This window comes from Vanessa tameamea, chromosome 13 (genome assembly GCF_037043105.1).
Source record: "Vanessa tameamea isolate UH-Manoa-2023 chromosome 13, ilVanTame1 primary haplotype, whole genome shotgun sequence".
In the NCBI taxonomy this organism is placed as follows: Eukaryota; Metazoa; Arthropoda; class Insecta; order Lepidoptera; family Nymphalidae; genus Vanessa; species Vanessa tameamea.
In genome coordinates, this window is record NC_087321.1 from 318,500 (window position 1) to 341,769 (window position 23,270).

Sequence of the window (23,270 nt, forward strand, 5' to 3'; positions counted from 1 at the left end):
GTGGTGTAGGATTTTTTGAAAATATTATTTGTCTGTAGGTCAGTCTTTCTAAGTATTGGACGAAATGTGATATTTTTTTTGGAAACTAATAGGTTTCTCCTTATGGTATATGCTCAAACTAAAAGCACACTCTTTTTAATAGTTTGACAGAAACTTTGACGCACCTTGAATGACTTGGGTTGAATGACAATTTGATAAGAAGGCAATCGGACACATATACGACAACACAACATATACGAAAAAGGAACACATGCAGGACCAATTTTGATTGCTAAGCGTAGTTTCTAGCAAGCATCTGATGGTTACAAAAAAAGTCTGAACGGTAAAACACAACTATTTTGCAAGATTGTAAATAGTTTTGAATACGGCAACCCACGAGATGCTGTTCATTATATCAAGCTACAGATAGTAATCGCATGACAGACGAAACCATTGTGTCGATATAATTATATACTGTGAAAACCAAATCAATAAGTTCAAAGTCAACGAAAAGGAAGTCACAGTATTTGCTTATATTTATTTAAAAATAGTTTAACATTAACACATACATACATCTATACGAATAAATGAGGAGACGTTTTAACTGTAACGGCTTATCGGCTCTCTACTAAGGAGATGAATATCAAACTTATACCAGAAGATACGGAACGTTTCGGAGATTTTAATACATAAAATTACGATATAACGAGCCGCGTAAATTTAATTTTCGTGTGCACACCGTGCCAGAAACCATTCATTGTCAAATAGCAATCCATCTTGGCTGTTACGTCCCATGAGACGGTATTTCGCTCTTTCACTATTTATTCCAACAGCAAAGGCAACCCACGGGAATACACCTCGCGAATACCAAAAGTATTTAACTATAAAGTTTATATTAAGATTCTAAAATATTATATTTTTTCGAGACATCCAAAGAAAAATCAGTCGCTGTAATGTAATTAAAAATGTTGGTAAGTATTAAAACAATATATGTATTCCTTAAATATTTATTTATATAATAAAATAGTTCCATCTAATTTCAATACTATAGTGTAATTTATGAATAGATTTATTTATTAAATAATAAGATGGTCGATGGGCCATAACTTCACTAGTGTAAAATTATTTATTATCATTAACTTGACTTACTTGGATGGAATAACTAACCTTCACAACAGCCGATCACTGCCGATAGCATTACAATACAGTGAATTTGTGTTTGGTACCTGGACGAGCCTGAGCATATCCTCAGCATAAGCCTTATCGCCCATAGTTACAAGATATGAACACAAAATAATTTCCCCATATTAATACCCAGCTTATTATGTCAATGTAATTCACAAATTGCCAAAACTATAAGAAAATATAGCATTTTCTATCATATAAGTATTTACCCAATTTGAATATATTATGTACGTCATGATTTCAATTTATGATAGAAAATTCTTAATACTTTAATATATCGCTGCGAAACACTGAATAATCAATTATTATTTTTGAGACTTTGAAAATGTTTCTTAAATAAAAGCCGTTTAAACATAAAACTGCAAATTAACTACGAAATAAAAATGAAGATAAATATCATTAACATAATTTTCTCATAATTTCCAGCGCTTTATGGTAAATTGAGATAGAATTTTAAAGAAATGTATACAACGAAATAAAATTAAGAATTTTAATATTGAAATAATAAGCGTCATAGACGTGACGGTTCATTGGTTTCATTCGCTTGATTAGTTTTTTAAATAATTCATGTTCAGTGGTTGAAGATTTCATCGTGCATTATCGGGAAACCAGCATACGAAGAAAATCGTCGGAAGAAAATCTTCATGTAAATCAACAAAATGTTCTACTTCCGTGAGCTTATTTAGAACATTTCACGAGTGGAATTACTGCTTAGCTTAGCTTAATGATTATTATGTACTTATGTAAGATTATTTTGAAACGATCGGTATTACTTAAAGACTTACAAACATATATTTATGCAGTTACAAGTATTCTCATCACAAATATTGTATAATTAAAGTCTGGACTAGAAGTATTTAAAATCTGTAAACTCCTTTTCTATACAATCAGGTACTGCGCTTATTAATGCATAAAATGGTTTCGTCTCCTTTTATTTATCTGAAATTGAGAAAAAAGAAGAGATATTCGTCAACCAAAATCAAAACACGCGTTATTGAAGTTTTCTATAACCAATTATGAATTGTAAGAAGATTAAATTAAACATACAATCACCATCGGTGCTGAACCTAAATTTAACCAAGAAAATCAACAAGCTAATTCACGCTGCGTCTATCTAACGACACACAATTAATATTACTCGCCTGTATTGTGTATGAGCTTAATATGATTGTCCAAATTAGTGACTTCTTCAGACCGTCAAGTCTAATCGCTCGTCTGCATCAAACAAAAGCAATTTTTCATTTACCTCAATATTTGGTGTTATTCTCAGTTTTTTCTTCATCTTCGGTAACTGTGGTTTCATTCCATGCTTGTGTCTTAGATGTGCCGAATACTATGAAGAATATATTTGCAGCAATGTAGATGCCTGAAGATACGTAAAATACTTTACGCCACTCATTTGGATCATTCTGGAACGTTAAGTAAATAATGTTTTATATATTAGAAATAAAATAATTTATTATTAAAATATGTAGATTATTAAGCAAATGGGCCACCTTATGACTGACCACTCATAGATATTTCCACCGTGAGATATATTAACCATAAGATAAGAGTTAAGAGTTTTGTCCTTGGTGTTACAGACACCCTTCCACTGGCTCACTAACTCTTTAAACCAGAACACAACAATGCTAACTATTGATTTTGATTCAGTTACATTGTGTTCAGTGAAATTCAAAGTTATTACCGAATAGCTTTACTGTTGCTGAGTTGCTATTGGTCCTTATTTTTATATAAATCTGAAAAATATGTCTGAAAAATTAGCCAGATGGCCTGGTATTTAGAATACGTAAATTTTAAGATTTATATTTTGCACACTATGAATTTGTATGTGCTTAATTTGTGTTAATGACCAGTGCGTTGAAGCAAGAAATCCTGATAAATTTCTCGGATGAAAATCTGCCAGCATGATTAGGACACGCTATTGAACAGCGTGGTGGAATGAGACTCAAACTCTCTCCCCGAAAATATAGGTCTTATCCCAACGAACTTATAATCCTTTACTTTTACTTACTATGAAAATTAGTTACCTCGTCTTGAATGATGGCGCCAGCTGCAAGAGGTGCGATGATGGAAATTATATTTGCAATGCAGTTGGTAATACCCATTAGAGTACCCGCGAAGTTTGGCGCCATATCGATGTGAACCAACTAAAACATAACAACGTTTTTTCAAATTATGATTTCAGCAGTCAATGTACGTTCTTCTGTTCCCGCGTATATTCTAAACTATTTATCATTATTTGACAGATTGTCGTTAGAAGTGCTAAAATCGTCTGCTATTTTAAGACGCCTAAGTTCATCAAGTATCATAAGTAAGTATTTGCATCATCTTGATAATACATTATTAACGTGAGAATCAGACTAGGAAACTGCTGCGTTTGGCTAATATAATATACAACATATAACCACTATAATATTTTCAAAAATATATTACCATAAAACCTGTGTAGTGACCAGCATTGAGACCGACAACGCAAGTCAAAAGCGTGACAGCTAACGCCACTGAACCAGCTGGCACATACGACAGGCCGATCAAAGCTATCGCTGGACCAAAATGACCTGAAAGTATTAAGAAGGTTTTTAAAGATTATGATGTCCATTTAATCAACTTCGGTCGCTACAGCCTTTCTCAGAGAGAGAGAGAGAGAGGGCGATATTATAATATCTATTGCTTATTTATGATTTATAATCCAATTGAAACAGATACGAACAGAGAGAGAACAGGTGCAGGACCAACGATTTGATAAGCTTTCCAAGACACAGAAGTAAAAATTTACTATATAGTAACAATTTCTCGAATGAAAAATTCAATCATACTTTATTGGTATGAACGTTTGAACTCTGGATATCAGGGTCTGCAGCTTTATAAACTAACCAGTAGACTGTTAGTCAATAGAATATCATATTGCTGAAGTATATTCAACAGAGCTGCTGGTTTTTTAGTTCTCATTATCTTCTATAAAAAATTGTGATGGTCTGTCACTTAACGGTAACAGTTAGTGTTCTATAATAATTATATAACAACACTGGGTAACTGAGTGTCTTTGCACTTCAGTGAATTTCAAGTTGAATAGATACTCGTAATATAATATTATGTTTAACAGAAATCTGTGATTAAATATAACAGTCAACATAATTAAGTCTGAGATCTTTACTGGGAAATTCATGAAATGAAGATTCCGGTAAATAATTTCATATAAAACCATTGAACACGTTACATCAAACTGTAACTGTTCATTAACCCTCATTGATCAAGGTTGCTGAAACATAAATAAGCAAATATCCTTTTTAAAATATGAGGAGGTCGTTTGAGGACTAGCACAGGCTGATACTTACCAAGAGAATTGGATAATTTCCTGCAGGCAGTGATTGTCAACCATTTTTTCTTCAAAATATAATCCGACATGAAACCGATTGGGAAACTGAGCAGATACATTGCCAAGTATGGCAACGCCGACATGACACCGTTCTACAATCAATATTAGCATATAAACTCTCTAAAACCTACACACATATATGAAATTGTACGATGATTAGGTTAGCACAATATCAAAAAATCAAAATCAAAATATACTTTATTCGAGTAGGCTTTTACAAGCACTTTGTTTCATTTAACAAACATACTAAGTAAAGCAACCACCGGTTCGGAATGTAGATTCTACCGAGAAGAACCGGCAAGAAACTCAGTAGTTACTCTTTTTGAACATCTAAAAATACAGTCATGTTAGTTAATGACAATTATATATGTATGTTATATATCCTGCCTGGAAGTCAACGACCTTAAGTAGAGTTAATCTCTACACTTTTTTATCATCTATATATTTATATATTTTTATATGTAATGTATTTACTTATTTATTTAAATACTTTATTGCACTCCATATAAATAACAGACGATAAAAAAATTGCATGGAAAAATAGACGTTCCTATATTAGTTTCCGATAAATATCCTTCGTCACTATATGATCAATTACCATAAAAGTAACAAAAGGTTAAGGATGCACGCGTTCTAACCACTGGGCCATCTCGGCTTAACAAACTTAAACAATACTTACTGATTTAATATCCACACCCAGAACCTGTTTCATGTACGAAGGTAATTCAGTCATCAACGTCCAGAAACCCCAGTTCTGCCCGCAATGGACAATGATCAAAGCGAAAAATGATAAAGACGTAAATATATCTTTCCACGGAGTCGGTAGTTTCTGAAATGAGCATCAGTTCTTTTTTTGAATAAAATTTACAGATTGGAAAATGAGTTTCTTAGACAAGAAGTTGTCACCAAGGCAATGTAACTGTACTGTAATATTAACCATACAAACCAGCACAACAATACGCACTAACCCCAGGAACAAAATTGTTATGTTCCTCTTGCCTGTACACTGGCTCACTCACCCTTCAAATGATATGATAGACTATATGGTGAGATGGTGGTCCCTACTCCAACGCAAGCGCAATCATTTGTACGTGTGCATTTAATATATATTTTTTTAATCAAAAGTCATAGTGTGGTATTGTTATCTTTATAAATCAAATGGCTCTTGTGTTTTACTGTACCAATAGTGAATAAAGCAAATATACTCAGAATAGAATGTAAAATTTTAAAAACAATGCAAAGTCATAGATCAATGTTATTGCTCAGTTGTTTTCTGAATTTGATAATTTAATAAAACCTCTTTTTAAATACAGACATTCGTGCTGTGGCTAGAGCCAGTAAATCTAAACCGACAGTTACAGGTTCAAGGTAAATTTTCATATGCTAAATTTACATTTTATCTCGTGTTTGGCATAGAAGACATTTACAAACTGGTATCTTGTTTTTAACGCAATCTCAATTTGTGGTAATGTTTATTTATAATTGCTTGTTTTTTATACCTTTTGATCCCTGCCGACATGACCCAATGAGCTCTCTATGAAATTTCTTTCCTCTTCCCCAATCATCTTAGAATCTCTTGGTGAGGCAGCTCCGAGGAAGACATAGGCGACCATCCAGATAAGACCTAGGCCACCAACGATGTAGAAAATTGCTGGCCATCCCCAGTAATCAGCTATGAATCCTGCAGCCATAAGTTGGAGAGCTGTTCCTAGTTGTGCACCTATAACAATAATATAATTTATTTAACAATTATGTTGACTGTCCGGAACTTTTATGAAAATTTTACTTAAACGTCCCTCACATTACGTCCCGTAATATGAGTCATTTTTTATACCAGATTATATAGAACGCAAGTATGAAAAAATTCCATCATAGCGAGATTATCATTGTTAGACATCAGTATTCAAATAAAAGATTTAAACAGATGTCACGATAGTCGCCCTCAGTTCAATCGAAAAATAAAGAATTTTATTTGTGCTTAATTCTAATTTTATAGTTTATCTTATTGGTTTTATTAATTATTATTTATTAAATAATAGTTAAAAAATGTAAAATACTTCTTATTTTTAATTATTGCTTATCTTAATTTATATTTTCAATACATACATTGTGTATTATGGTATTGCATGGTGAGACTATCTGTAAGTAGTAGAACTTTTGCCTTGACAATTTTGAAATGTAATTTATTTTTTATTTTGGATCTAATATTGTATCTATTGTTGGTTGACCTAATGAAAATAAGATAAAATAAAAAAGTGCTTCAAATATAATCCACAGTGTCATGAACGACGCATCGAAAATGGCAGTTCTCAAGCAAAGACGTGCTAGCACAAAGTTACTATAAATCTCTAAAATAACATACTCAGAAATCAATAGAAAAGAGCACACTAACAAACTAACCATACAACCAGCCGCCTTCTAAGTAATAAATATTTACATAAGAGATTAAACTAAATAAATGCTAATTAATTATGTAGATTGAAGAATGAAATATCAATCAATGTCTTTTTAAAATGATTGAAAAACACTAATTAAGTCGTCGACGTAACAGTGAAATTGGAATTGATTAAATAAATTACAAAATAACATTAATTAGTTATCTCATAGTTACGGAAATTGAAGTTTTGCGTTTGGTAACTGTAAGATGCAACGTTCAATAATCAAATGTAATTTAAATTTAACACAATAGTAATAAAACACAAAACATAAAAAAATATATTTGCTTCTGCTGTTGATCGTCACGGTTTGTCATCATGATTGTCGATTATACCGTTAATAATCGCTATGAAATTTTTCAAATGTTAGATTCGGTATATAAATATTAACGATAAAAAACAAATCCAATGAGATTTTGTGTATAGAATATATATTAAAATTAAATATATTTATTTTACTGAAATTGTTTTAAAAGACCAATAAAAACTCACCAGCGTAAATCAAAGTGCCCAATCTGCTCTTCTCTTCCAACGGCACCCATTTTCCAATCAGGTTGTGAACTGAAGGATAAAGAAACCCTTGAGAGAGTCCCTGTAGTACGCGGCAGGCACACACGATTTGCCATCCACCCTTAAAATCAATCACTGAATTAAAGTCCATTGACAAAATCGAAAATTTATTTTAATTGGAAATTGTTATTGACATTAAATAACATGATAATTTGTGCAGTTATCTGATCGTTTAGATCTGTATACCTTGAGATGTAAAAACGATATAATCTCAGCGTATGGCGACATTAACATTATTGTACTCCAAAATTTTATTTATTTCTTTCCATAACTGATACTCACATAATATGATGCCGTCGGTATTAACAGCGATACAACAGAATTAACTCCGACGCATATAATGATCAATACCATTCCTCCGAACTTGGCAGCCAGCTCACCACCAGGGATTTGAAGTATCACGTAGCCCCAGAAGAAGGATGATAATATCACGCTCTGGGTCTGCATACTCCAGTCAAATGACTAATAGAAAACATCAAATATAGGTTATTAAAGGTATAACTAAAAAAAAACAATTTAAGTTTAATTCCATTGTTATTGTTGCTTTTACGACACTATCCTTCTAAAAAAACAATAACTTTTAATATGGAATAAATTGATATGCAATAATTAGTTATAAAATTAAAAAGACATAAGCGTCAAAATTGTATATCACCGAAGTGTCTTTCAACATTTTACGATAAATTTACGGAATGAGATGTTACGAGATAGCACTGATATTCTCTTTATCAGCTAAAAATACTTAAACTACTCTTTAAATCAAATGAAAATTTTTGATTAATGTTTAGACCAAGGTTCGCGGATATATATCTTGATATATATCAATTGATTTTTTCCTATCTTCAGAACAACACTCATAGATCTATGCTCAAGGCCTGACTCTGAATGATTACTTTTTATGGTTAGTCGATTACAAATGAATATTAAAATAAAATTAGTTGATTTATCTCACAAACAAATGAAGATATAATAATAAAAAGTACTTGTTTTTTAAGTTTTCATTAAAATTTTCTTTCTCAAATAGATAGACACTAATTCTTTTGTTACTTTTTTTTAATAAAAAATGTGATATTTCGGCACTTGTATTATTTTACAAATTCCTTTAGCATTTTTAAGTGTTTACAGAATGAAATTAGTTTCGTTTTCTTAGCCTGGATATATTATATATCAGATATATATCGGATATATATAAAAAAATCGGATTTTTGATATATATTATAAAAATCGGATTTTTTCGAACCCTGGTTTAGACCCCGAGATTAAAATAAAAATATATGTTTCTAACCGGTATTACTGTATTTTTCTCATTCAAGAATAACAGGTAGAATTGTAAATGGGTGATCTGATGATACGTGACCATTACCCATAGGCATTACGACTGTAAGAAACATTAACCATTCCTTTCATGGTCATTAAGATGTTATAGATCCCTTGTATTTATAATGACTCAACGTGTCTCACTTTTGATACCAGTAAAATTTCAATTTCGATCCCATGGTTGATTGGAATTTTTAAATGCAGTGGTTTGTATATCTTGCATTACCAATATCAGTTTTTGGTACTTTGGAACAGATGGCTCTGAATAATTCACGTGTTATGTATTTTCCTGTGACGACTTTTCCTTGACAGAAATCAAATGGTATATCTTGTGGAATCGTCTATAGGATTGAAATCAATCAAATTTACAAGTGTTTGATTTGCCCTTATCGTTAATGTTGATTTTTATTGGGCCGTTATCTTAAATGTCACGTTTGTGAAGTGAAATGTTGAAATATATCTTTATCGATTTACGTAAATGTATGTTATTGTAAAATAGATAAATAAGCCGAGATGGCTCAATGATCTTAATTGAAGACTGCATGGGCATCAGGTCGTGGAACAGTGAGTCATGTATTTATAAATTACTAGCGACCCGCCCCGGCTTCGCACGAGTGCAATGCTCATACTAAATATATTACAGAATCTCTTTATGTACAACGTTCACAGTTTTTCAGTCATTAGAGAATACTAACCGCTATGTGCCTGTGTTTTAAATCTGTTATATCAAAAATATTAATTTAAATAACATGCTGTAAACAGCCATATTGATCTTTATTCAATGCACAATGTACCTATTTAAGGTATTTAATTAGATAAGGATTAATTTTGTATTGCTTAAAATCGCTTCAAAAAAATTTAAAAAGTAAAGGATTAAAAAATAGTTTTTGTGGGTTATCCCTAAAAGATAGACATATGCCATCGTTTACTTTGTTGTAGACCTTTTTAAGGTGTATAGGTAATACTGTAGTACATTATTTTTGTCTATCTTGTAGGGTTCAGTCAGCGTTTGCAATGTAAGCGCAAAAAAATGTTTTTATTTACGACCTCACATTAGAAACTTCAAATATTATCACTGTTTCTCTACTGCATTTATTATAAATACAAATCTTCCTCTTGAATCATACATACTATGTGTTAAAAAAACCCGCATCAAAATCCGTTGCGTCATTTTATAGATCTAAGCATACACAGGGACAAACGGACAGCCGTAAGCGACTTTGTTTTATAATATGTAATGATTGTATGCGCAGAAGTTAAGAAAACGTGAAAAATTCAACATATGCTGGATTAGACTCTATAGTATATAATCACCGACTTACAATCGGGTCGTGTGGTGTAATTAGCTCCCAAAACCTCAACATTAGATAATCTTACCTAACAGTGAGACATTTACAGTGGCTATGAATATAAACAAAACTGCTTAGAAGTATGAAGATGGACTCTCCAAGTTAAAAAATAATAATTGACATCCCTAGCCTAAATCACAGCCTCCACAGTCCACTTGCTTATAAAATACTGTAACAAGGCTCTCATGACTAATTTGCGTTCCATCTTATGTTATTTTACAATGATATTTTTGGCCAAATTGTCGATTTTATGAATATAGACATAATTTATATATTTATAGGAGATTGTATATATGACTTAATTTCTTGTCCGGGCAGCAATTATAATATTAAACTTTTTTATTGTAATATTACACAATTCAATAATTTTAGCTTACACAATAATTACTAGAATACCTAACTAGCTTGCAGAAAGTGCAAGTCAGCTTGTTAAGTGAGTAATACTTATCGTAAATTCGACCTACCGCTAAACAGGAACACTGAGTACTGTTAGAGTCATATATTGTTAGATTCATATATATTTTACTTACGTTTTCTTGAGTGGTATCCGTCATAGCGACGATTGCCATGCTTATGTTGACTCGCATCGAAAATGCGATGAGCATTGCAAAAAAAAGCAGCACCGCCTGAAGATGACGTACTCCAAGTAGTTTCGCTATAAAAAATACATTACATTAATAATAAGAAATCGCTAGAACCATTAGCGAAGTAGATTATACTGAAATTTTCCTCAGCGATACAGACGCGCTGCGAACTATTGAGGGTTGTATATTTACGGCAAGCAATTTTCACTTTCAACGTAGTTATTTCGTGTTTATAATTCATCTCGTGCGCGGTAGTGAAGGTAAACATCGTCAGGAAACTTTCATTATAACGGCGAGTATCTGATATTTCGGTCACTTTTGTGTCATATTCGCTTTGGAACTGCGTGGTTTAAAAAGCTCAAAGTATTCCTTAGGGAGATGAGGCTTCAACTCAGCTGACATTATATTTTTCTTATATATATTTTATGTCGGCGACTTTGAAGTGTTTTTAATTTGTTTTAATGTTATTTTAGTTGTGCCACCGAATCTTAACTACCAGGAAGCATCACAATCTAAGTTTCAGGATTAAACATTCATATACAGTGGAACATTCACACGCCGTTACTGAAGACTTCAAAGCATTGTATCTTGCAAAATATTGTAACGAAGAAACAGCATCGGATACGAATCCAAGAACTTCGTTTCGTATCTGTTGTACTCACTGAACATCTAGACTCTGAATATTCAACTAACGATCAATCACTCTCAGTTCATTATACTCTCGTAAAATATGATGTTGATGAAGCTTCCATTGTTTTCAGCTCCATTAAAATGCAATCATACGTCTGATGAGCATAATGAGCCTCCTGACATATTATGCATACGACTTAAACACTCAGCTATTACTAACGAAATATATCCTTACATATCAGGACAACGATAGACAACTCTATTCAGGTAAATATTGATAAAGATAAATTCATAGTAGAAACTGTGAATGTTCAAAATTTTGTATAACAAATATACATTGAAGTATCTATAAGTACTAATAATTTTTTTTTAAAAAACGCACTGTAAACAACAATGACTGTTATTACACAAGAGCCCAATGATAACTGTTGAGACTTTTATGAAATAGGTGAACGGACAAATATGCCACTTGATGGTAAATGGTTACCACCGTCCATAGACCTTGGTGCTGTAACAAATATTGAAAATTCTTAAATCACCAATGCGCTACTAAGCAAACATTCTACAGACTTACATAATATTTTGGACTTTTGCAAGCACTTTTGAATCGTCATTTAACAAACCATATTAAGTAAAGCTACCACCGGTTCGGAATGTAGATTCTACCGAGTAAAACCGGCAAGAAACTCAGTAGCTTTAATATTCAAACTAATTCGCCGATCAGTTTTAGTATCAATCTTCGGTTGAAAGGTCAATTGAGGCTTCGATTGATTTAAAAGCCTCGTATTTTTGAATTAATTTATCAGGCAAAGGATATATAATATCTCTTTAGATAGTTTGTAGTGGCAAATATTAATTTAATACAAGAATTTTTTTTTAAATTATATAACTCGGTCATTTTCCTTTAATCATATTAACATACATTTATGATTTGACGCATCTGTACCACCAGCTATCTCGATTCAGTTGAACTTGTTCAAATCAGCGATAAAGATAATAACATTGACGGATAAAAATATATCTTAAAAGTGTGTCAAATATATCTTCTGAAATTATTGATATATTTTTTAAAGGAGGTATTAGGTACACCTCAAGAACATATTTCCTAACTACTAAATACTGGATTATAATGTAAAATCATGTTCACTCACAAAGGTGCGCTGCACGTAAAATTATTATCAACATATATTATTGAGTAACCGGCGCGTGCTTAGTGCAAGATGTCTTAGTGTGCGTGTCACGACTACAAGTCAAGACAACAAAAAATACATGTTAGATAATATTTGTTACGTATATTTTATTTAAAAATTAATTGATTTTACCCTGGCTGATATCTAAACTTAATTTTGGTTAATTTTTACTTGGAATCTCAAACCGATGGAAACGAAATCCGAGCTCTAAGTCGTAATACAAACAGTTGGATGACTACATATGTTATACAATCCCATGAACGTTGTATAGTGCGCTGTCAATGCTCTCTCTCCTATTGTCATCATTGATTTAACTTTCAAAGGAGGAAGACACAGCGTTTTTTCACCCCCAAACAAAATTTAATAGGCAAAGCCCCTAAGGATTATACTTGAAACAAACACTCATACTATAAAAAAGTAGTTTTAGAATCTCTAAAGTTTTTAAGTATCACATTTACATGTCTACCGTTATGTTAATATTCGCATAAAACACAAATACAGATAAACATAAAAACTTGTAAAATAACAAAAAATTCCTGCTTCAAAATGTTAATAATTATATTGTATATAACATTTCGACCGATGTAACATTGTACAAGCGCCTATTATTTTCAGTGTTTCTATTTAAATTTTACTTTGAAGCAATAATAAATAATAGAAAAAGTCTTAAAATTTTCGGATAACGCTTGAATCTTTAGGAACTTTTGTATTACATGTATTTTTTTAAAAATATTTTTACAATTTTTAAAATCATTAAACTAAGAAAATAATATGTTCGTCATTGCAAAGTTATGTCGATCAGAAAAAATACATCTGTCTAAAAGATCAAGCTATCTTGTGTAGGGTACAGGAATTTGCTTAAAGTTCCATGCGTTCCATCTGCTTTTGGCATTATCATCTCAGATACCATCTGTATCTATCATTGTTACGAGCCTATGGTTAAATTTCCGTCAGTGATAACAAAATATATCTTATTTCTAATAGATTTACAATCGAGTATTTTTTAAGTGCTTCAAAACTACCACGTCACGGAGTGTTTTAATATCAAGTAAAATTGCAAAAAAAATGTATATTGGACACGTTTTCATCATCCATATAATCTTAGACACTTATAATAATTTTCAATGTATACGGATTTGATCTTTTATGTTCTGATTGGCTGAGTAAGCCAGTGTAGTTTTGGTGGCTGATGTTAAAAAACGGTTTATGATTCTTACGTAAGTAAATAAACTATAAGAAACGTGTCATCGGCACTCAAATATAAATATGAAGAATACAGATTAACTTGTTTCGTTACACGGTTTTATTCTCTTTCGAATTATTATTGTGAAGAAGGTGGTTTGAAAGTTTGATTAGATTGAAGAACAGGATCTTGTTCACGTTCAAGAGAACTAGCGGTCAGAACAGAAGATTTTTATACACAAAGATTTGTTCCATTCCAATTAATCTTCAAAGGACAACAAAAATTCATGAACTTCTAAGACAAAATACTATTGGTTTTGCAACGGCTTGTAGCTGTAGCCACTGGACCAAAGCCTCCTCTCCTTTTGAGAGAAATTTCGGAGCATATTCAACCAAGATGCTCGATTCCAGTTGGTCGACACATGTGCCATACATTCATCCGACATATGTAGGCTTCTTCACGATGTTTTACTTCATAGCATTATTTATGAAGCTACTTACAATGTACACTTTACAACTTGGGTTTCCCACTGTAGTTATTTTGATTGAGGAAATTAATAACTGAATCTTTTTAATAACTGAGTTTATCTCTGAATTTTAAATATTGGTTATATTTCTTCTTTTGAAATCAGCCCTAAGGGTAGTATATTAAAAATATCTGAATATAAATTAGTGGATTGCCAATTGGCAAACTAACTAACTAGCTTTAATTATTATCCATCCTCTATATTGTCTATGCTTCATCAACATCGGGAACTAAGATCTTATGGACACTGACTCACACATTCTTTAAACTGAAATACAACAACTTTATGTTTTGTTACGTGTCCAGACAGGCTCGCACAAAACCCTGCAGCCAAGCAAACTCTTTAAAGAAAAAAAAAACCACAATATGTATAATACACAACATAATCATTTAATTTGAATCCATTTCCATGAACCGTTCTTGAATAATTCTATTATGCAAGCATAATTTGTAATGTTAAGTATAATTCCTATAATTGAACGCTTAATTCAATAATAAAATAATACAAAACTCACTCGTTTTTTTAACAGTAACATCTTCGTCCGCCATTTTTAAATAAAAAAAAAATACACTTAATATTTGTTTTAAAATTAATTACAAAAATAAAGATCGATATTTAAAAAAAGAATAAGGTAAATAACACAGCGCGTGCGCTCTACACGGACACTAAGTCTTAACTCTATTGTCGTAACATTTTTCCTTAGTACACTGTATTGTTACAAGAATGATCTCGCACGAGATTAATATCCGATAACTTGATAACAGACGATAATCTGTACTTGATTTGTGGTGATACGCTACCAGTGGTAGGGCTTTGACCACCCGGGTTACGACACACGAGATGTTACGGTTTGATTGAGCCAATAGAGATACACGAGCGATACGATTTAGGGGTTTATTTTATTTAAAGTTGGTAGGCTGACAGGCAAATCCGCCACTATGGTAAATGGCGACCAACGCACTATGAAAAATTAACGATCTCTTCAATGCGCCTCCGACCTTGGGAACTAAAATATTATGTACAACACTATTATTAATACTGTTATAGTATTACTGTTTACCGACAGAATATATTATAATGATGTGCGAATGGTACCTACTTAGACAAAACCTACCACCTAGAATATGTTTAACAATTTCGATGTTCCTTACAACATTTTTAATATTATTTCTTTGATATTATTAAAACGTCTTTAGTCACGTAGAAATTTATTTATAAATCAGCGTTGAGGAAACACGCGAGATGTTGACATTGAATGCTTAGCAATAATAGCAATAACGGGAGGCTGTAGTTATGTCACGGAAAGATTTTTTAATCTTCATTTACACACTACGAAGTTTTATAAAAGAACATGTTGTATACATGTGTTATTTTATTCTTGCTCACATATGTAAGAATTCTATTTTTTACATGTGTGCGTGTCTTGGTAGTGTAACATTGCTTTTACTCGTATTCACTGGCTCGGTTAAGTAGTTAGCTAGTAAGGCTGCAAATTGCGATGCTCTAGATTGGGAGGTTTAATATTTTAAGCAGAAGTTACCTAGTTGTAATACTACCATGAGAAGCGAGTAAGGTCGTTGGTCATGCGTCTGATTATTCTCCGGTCGTGTCGGGTTACTGCCCTATTGCACTTGAGTGCTTTAAAAAATATCATATGACACATTATTTTCTTATACACAAGGCTGAAAACAAAAGACAAAATATCACGTATGTTGATAAAATACTCGTATACATATTGTATTAAAATTAAAATATTATTTATTCAAGTGGCTCATAAAACCACTTTTGTTGAATTAAATTTAAAGCTACCATCGGTTTGGAAAGTAGTTCCAACTGAGAAGTGCTGGCAGGAAATTCAGTAGTTACTCTTTTCGGCCATTTTAATTATGAAATAACTATAAATTATTAAAAACAAAGTCTCTTTATTTTCCTGTCTTTGTCTCCGCTTTCTTCTTCTAAACCACTCAAGGAATTTTGATACGATTTTGAGTAAATAGAAAGAGCGATAAACTAAAAAGAAATGCATGTAAATATTTTGTATAAACTAGTTGAACTATAACGGTGATTTATGAAAAAAAAACTGCTTTCGTACACAAATAGTCTCCTACTACCTCAAAACATTTTACAAACATATCGTACGAGTAGGTCTTAAAAAAGACTAAAGATTCTGCGACAGCAAGTGTTTATCTTTTGACATAGCGTAACTTATAATAAATATTGTTACTTATTATTAAAAAACTATATATTATTTGCGAACACATTTTCAATATATTATTAATTCTTACTTAGATAATTACGTCAGTATCTTGGCTGTTTAATGTAAGTAAAAATCCCCCTTTTATAAAAAAAACATTCGAATGAATACGTCAGAAGATATTATTATCAACGTTTCCAAGTTGTGTGTAACGAAAAAATCCGAACCGAGTTAGACCGAACTGACTGCAATAGTAATACTTTGACTGTGGCAGTTAATATTGCCCAAATCCAAATCTATAAGCCGTGGGCACAATTTGATTAATGTTTCACAAAAAATATATCTATACTAATATTATGAATTTGCAAGTAACTCTGTCTGTCTGTTTTTCACGGCGAAGCCACTGAACCGAATTTGATGATATTTGGTATAAAACAAGCTTTAACCCGAGAAAAGACATCGGCTACTTTTTTATGCCGATTTTTACAACTAAATTACAACATTAAGAGCCTGTAAATTTCCCACTGCTGGGTTAAGGCCTCCTCTTCCTTTGAGAAGCATATTCCCCCACGCTGCTCCAACGTGAGTCAGGGGATACATATGTGGCTGAATTTCATTGAAATTAGATACATGCAGGTTTTCTCACGATGTTTTCCTTCACCACCGAGCATGAGATGAATTATAAACTCAAATTAAGCCCATGAAAATGCAGTGGCTCTTGCCTGGATTTGAACCCGCAATCATCGGGTTGCACGCGTTCTACCACTGGGCCATCTCAGCTCATTATGCCGATTAGTTATAAGTAAATATGAATTAAGATATTTAAAAATATATAATATATATATATATATATATATATATATATATAGGGAAGTTCTCTCATTTTCTATATTAATAAATTACACCCGTGCAAGGGCGCGTTGTAAATAATATACATACATATATAAATAGATGGATATATATTTTAATAAATGCTTTTTATCAAACATTAGATAAAAACTTAAACGCAATTGATATATTTATTGCGAAGGCATTTAAGGACAAAAGGTAATTTGACCTTGAATTTGCATGACATTATCGTTTAAAGGATCGAATGAGTGAACGAAACAATTATGAATAAATGACCGAGTAACAAATAAAAACGTTTTTATCTGTTGAAAAGGTACAGATTAAGGTAAAGGTTCCGTCTGATCTGTCTTAAGCACACCATGTGCCTGATTGCAAGCAGTGTTATGGCGATCTCCCCTCTTCCCAGTTTTCAAGAAACATTTTGGGGCGCCTCACCGATGATCCTATACTGGAACATTGTCGGCAAGGCATCCCTTAACATGCGGGGCCTGGATTTTTTGCTGCACCCTGGGTTAAGACGAGTCTGCCTTCCATTTCTTGCCTAAAAGTTGCTTACTTTATAAAATATCCTATTTTCCACATTTCAACTCTGGACTAAGTACAAATTATTTTATAAGAAATGATTATGTTATTTAGTCGATAGATAGAAAATGTATATTTTAACCGAAGATGCGGGTCAAACCCGGTCATAATGCGCTGAGTTTTCTTGCTTTTAATTTAGGCTTATAAATCTCCTTAAAAACGTCAAGCGGATACTTACCTCGAGGATGTCTCAATTGCATACTCCTCGTCTCTTGAAGAGAATACTTAGTATTTATTCTAGAAAGAATTTCACTAATAAATCCGAAACATGTGGACAACATCGTGAAGACTCAGGATGTTTTTTTTCACAAATATAATAATAGATGAAATATGAACTTTAATCAAACACATGGAAACAATGGTGCTCGCTCAGGCTTGAAGCAGCAAACTTCGGTTAAGGTTCGCGTGTTTTAATCACATGCCTTCATTTCCAAGCCTCGTCGAACTTGCACAGCTAAGTCCAATAATATTATTGATCAATAATATTGTATATAATATGACCTCAGTATAAACATAGTTGGTGTCGTTCGCGTTTCGCTCCGACGCGCTGGTGGTGTCTATTCTTCTTACAATAAAACGACATCACACTGACAATTTGTAACACTAAATTAAACACGTACACATTCAACTGTGCTTCGATTACTTTAAGATAATTAGCTATGTGACGAGACATACCGCAGATGTAGTAATAAGTTAATGAAATTCCAATATTATTATTTAACCCAGCCAGTAGCCAATATAGAAGACGTAATTCTTGACTATTAATACGAGTTTAATTAATCTCGTGCTTAGTGGTAAAGAAAAATATCCTGAGGAAATCTGCATTGGTCAAAATCCGAATGTCTTTCCCCCTACCAGCATATTGTAATAAGTTCCAAACTCTCAAATGAAGATAAGGTTTTAGCCCAGCAGTAGGACAGCAGGTAGCACAGTAGTTATATGTAATAGAACACTATATTGTACTCGATAGAATTGTATTTCTAGAAAATAAACTCTGTGTTAAAGTCATTGTGAGTCACTTTACCTTGACAGAACCTTGACAGAATTACTTGTATAATATAAACAAATTAAAGCAAATTCTAACTATTAACTATAAAACCTCTTTTAAGATGGCTTGCTAAAATCATTGTCAAGTATTTAACTTATCGCGTCAATTAGAATGCGATAAGGATTTTTCGGCACGTGGACAAAATTTGAATGAATATCGACATCTTGTTAAGTGTCATATTTTGATGGCCACTGCAACAGATCAGTTATATCATATCTAACAGAAAATTTGATGGGAACTAATGCACGCACCTTTGGAATATGATAGTAAGTACTCGTATTTTACCTGTTCTTCGGGTATTCGTTTACGTACTTAAAAAGGATAGTTATAATATGATCACGTAAAAATGTTATATTTTTGGATATTTTATACAGAGATTGAGATTAAAGTAAAGAAGACGTTAACGAAGACATTGAAATGCAACTGCTTGATATAATTTATGCAGAAAATAACCGTAGCAAAATAGATTAATTACACTATTTCCTAGACATACTTAACATAATACTAAATCCCAATAAAAACGTAGTTGAGCTTTATAACAATATTTCAAAGCTATATTTAACAATAATTCGGCATAGTTATTCTGGCTATTTAAATTTAGAATTGTGATAAGTTGCAAATCCAGGGCCTCTTTATAATTATAATAATACTCAGTTGGCTTGGAAATTAAAACGATATATATATTTTTTTGATAATAATAAGTTTTCTTAAAGCAAAGACATTTAAATAATCAGTCACCTTAAGTCTACAACTAAGTCCCCTATCGATGTCATTCGAGTCAAGAGATCTTTGTTGTAAACAATTTATGGAATTATAATAGTTAATAGACCTGTGAAATTAGTCTGACCTGCCTCCTTCAAAAATTATAACAGCGAGACAGGTTAATAAAAGTTAGTTCGGTCCTCTGTTGAAGAATTATCTGGAGTCCAGCAATAGACTGTGTACTGAGTGTACCTTCGAAGAAGCATAAAGTCTCCTGACCTGATATCTTTTGATCGTGTTAGATTTGCTGTCCCACCATATGACATTGAAAACGATACTTATTTCGAAGAGTATGTAAGCGCGTTATCTATTCCTTTTTTTCTTGTAGTATAGTTAGCAAACGAGTAGGCAGTTCATCTGATGGAAAATGACTAACACTGCCCATAGACATTTGTACCATTGTCGGCTTTATTGGTCTATCTCAACGGATTGCGAGCCGGGAAAGAGTGCACACACCAGTATAGCTAAATAGCAATACTTACTACAGCATCAATCTCTAAGGAGGTAGTGATTACTACCCATCAGTAATTTCGCCACCTTTCTAATATACATAAATAATTAAAATGATTTATCGTTGTACGGTACTCTCACATTATTTTAAAAGTTTTATAAGCTATGACGACTCATTTTGGATCAAAGTTAGGAAGAACTGTCATTAAGGTCGCCATTGAATATTAAACAGAAATATACATTCGAATGTATATTGATGATTGAACTATCGTCAAACACCCATTATTTATGTTACAAAAGAAAATGTCATATAACTTGAACCAAGACATTTACCTGACGGTTATGATTTATCATACATCCTGAGAAAACCTACAGGTATCGGACAAAGTTCTGCCTCATTGGAGCAGCTTTGATTCAACACTCTACATATTCAGACTAAGACTCCACGTCATTGCCTAAGAATGGGACATTTGCTGTATATTTATTGATATAACTTTTAAAAGAAATATATATAACCAAAATTGACAATTATTATTATATAAACCATAGCCTTAATAAGCTACTGCAGTATAGGTCAAATGTAGTAGCCACTCTTAAAGCCGTCTTGAGTCAGATTTTTTTTTATATTTCTTAGACTGATTATGATATTGCCTTTGCTTGTGGAGTGCACACTTGCGCATTTGAGCATCTTTTGAGGGTCATCTTGACAAAATTGACGATATTGTAGTTTTAAAAAATATCACCTGATGATATTTAAAAGCGAATTTATTTTGTAGAAAATATTTCAGAGTGAAATGGCACTTGCCATGTAAATAATTTTGTATGTAACAAAAACATAATCTTAAAACGGTTAACCTAAATCCTTTGAACGGAGTAAAATTTGCCCTGAAATTTTTTCCACTCATAGTTGACGTAGAAGCAGCCAGTTTGTTTATGTTATTTCAAATATTTGTATCATAAAATATTACCACAGTTATGGGCTACCACAGTGCTGTCAAACAAACCAAGATGATCTACTTAGTCTTCTTAAAAATACATTATATAAGCGTGGTCTAAAAACCCATAACCCATGTTATGGGCGCCGCAAAATTTCCGAGGTGGCTTTTAACCTTTTAATGAAATTCCGTTGTCCGAAACAATTTATCGTTTTCTATATTTTACTGACCTTTTAACTCGACCGTTAATCTTCTTCATCTCCAAGATAATTATTTAATGAACGAAAGTTTTGTAATTTGAATTTTTTGTGTGTTAATAAAATATCTAATAGGTAATAATTTTTTTTTACGAAAGAGTGTTTTTATTTACTTTTTATAACATACTTAGGTGCACGGGTAAACGGCTCTGATGGCAAATAGTAACCACTGCACATAGACACTAGCGCCGTAAGAAATTTTAATCATACCTTACTTCACCTTACACCACCAACTTTGGGAACTGAGATGTTTTGTCTCTTGTATCCGGAACACGACTATACAAATTATTGCTACTTAGCGCTAAGCTTTGCACAAAGCTCCACCAAGTACTTATTTTGAGTTACTACGGGAACGCCGCCAAAAAATGAGCCGTCTAGAGGTCAACTTGTTGCTAAGAAAAAAGCTAACAATACCTGAAGAAACTCTTTTTTTTTATGATATCGGTAGGCGGACGAGCAAATAGGTCACCTAATGGTAAGTGGTCACTACCACCCATAGACAATGGCGCTGTAAAAAATATTAACCATTCCTTACATCACCAATGCGCCACCAACCTCGGGAACTAAGATATTATGTCCCCTGTGCCTGTAGTTACACTGGCTCACTCAACCTTCAAACCGGAACACAACAATACTAGGTACTGCTGTTTGGCGGTAGAATATCTGATGAGTGGGTGGTACCTACCCAGACGGGCTTGCACAAAGTCCTACCACGAAGTATTTTTTTTTTCAAATATACATACAATAATAAATTGTATACTAAAAGTTTGCTCACAAACGTACCTTTATTTATTTACCGTTTATTGTGCGGTTCTGTTTAATGAAATGTCAGAAAACGAGTTTTTGATTTCTAAGTTTAACATGATGTGTGATGTTGGCAGTATAAATATAGGCAATGAATATTTTATTTTATTTCGTTCTACTTACCATGTATTTGTGACACAATATCATGCAAAGCCATGTAATGTTTCGAAACTTTTTCTCTATATAAATTTTAACTATGCACACTCTCAACTAGATCCTTCGAGCGCAGAATGTTATTAAAAAAGAAGAACGAAATTTTGTATTCACGTATATACAGATAATTATGAGGATTTTATATCAAATAGGCATTTGAACACTATATCTATTAAAAATATAATATATCACAGTAATGCTAGCGAAGACACTAGAACATACTTTGTAAATCACAAATATTAATCGAACCATATGTCAGCTCATTTATAAAATCAAGTCAGGCCCTAAATCATCACAGTTAGTATCGCCTGCTTTGATATTCTACAGCCTTAAGCGATGCTAGCTTTAAAAGTTAATTTAGTGGCATCATTTGCTTTTAAAATCCTTCTTTAATAAGACATTTGTTTAATTGTTTACTTTCATGTAAATAAAGTCACATTAACGTGAAATTAAACAAAACAAAAGAAGTGATGAAATTCTTACTCCTAAATATAACGTATAGAACTTTTTCGCAGTTTTTTTTTCTCAAATCCAATTTCGTAGATATTGGATCTTACTTTAGCTTGGCCATGGCGAGAATCGTGAATAATGTCTACTGGAGCTCGAATTCCAAAAAACTTTTGATATATGAGCTACATTGTATGTGCAAAACAACGTCGATTTTTGCTGTTTAGTATAAAATCTTACAGTAAGACCATTATCATTTCATGCGATTGGGTTTTATGGGGTTATTATTTAAGATTTAACATTTATATGAATCATTAAAATGATGAAGTCTTTATGACTTGTTTGCACTTGAGACATTTGATATATATTTCATATTTATCGAATTTTCAAGATTTCCGTCATTATTTGCTCAGTGTAGATATTTATATATAATTAAATTTAGTTCGATTAAATACTATCAAA

General features: G+C 32.3%; 2 protein-coding genes across 2 annotated transcripts in view; both read right to left on the reverse strand.

Annotated features, from left to right (window-relative positions):
• LOC113397838 (uncharacterized) overlaps positions 1-23,270 on the reverse strand; it is a 614,853-nt gene that overhangs the window by 24,211 nt on the left and 567,372 nt on the right. The gene's annotated exons all lie outside the window — the stretch shown is intronic.
• On the reverse strand, positions 1,899-14,897 carry LOC113397897 (putative inorganic phosphate cotransporter). The gene is made up of 11 exons (XM_026636424.2): positions 14,842-14,897; positions 10,745-10,869; positions 7,831-8,010; positions 7,471-7,609; positions 6,043-6,263; positions 5,223-5,372; positions 4,503-4,635; positions 3,601-3,725; positions 3,195-3,314; positions 2,411-2,573; positions 1,899-2,103 (listed from the first exon to the last, which is right to left on the reverse strand). The coding sequence occupies exons 1-10, from the start codon at positions 14,873-14,875 to the stop codon at positions 2,412-2,414; spliced, it is 1,389 nt and encodes a 462-aa protein (XP_026492209.2). The 5' UTR covers positions 14,876-14,897; the 3' UTR covers positions 1,899-2,103; position 2,411.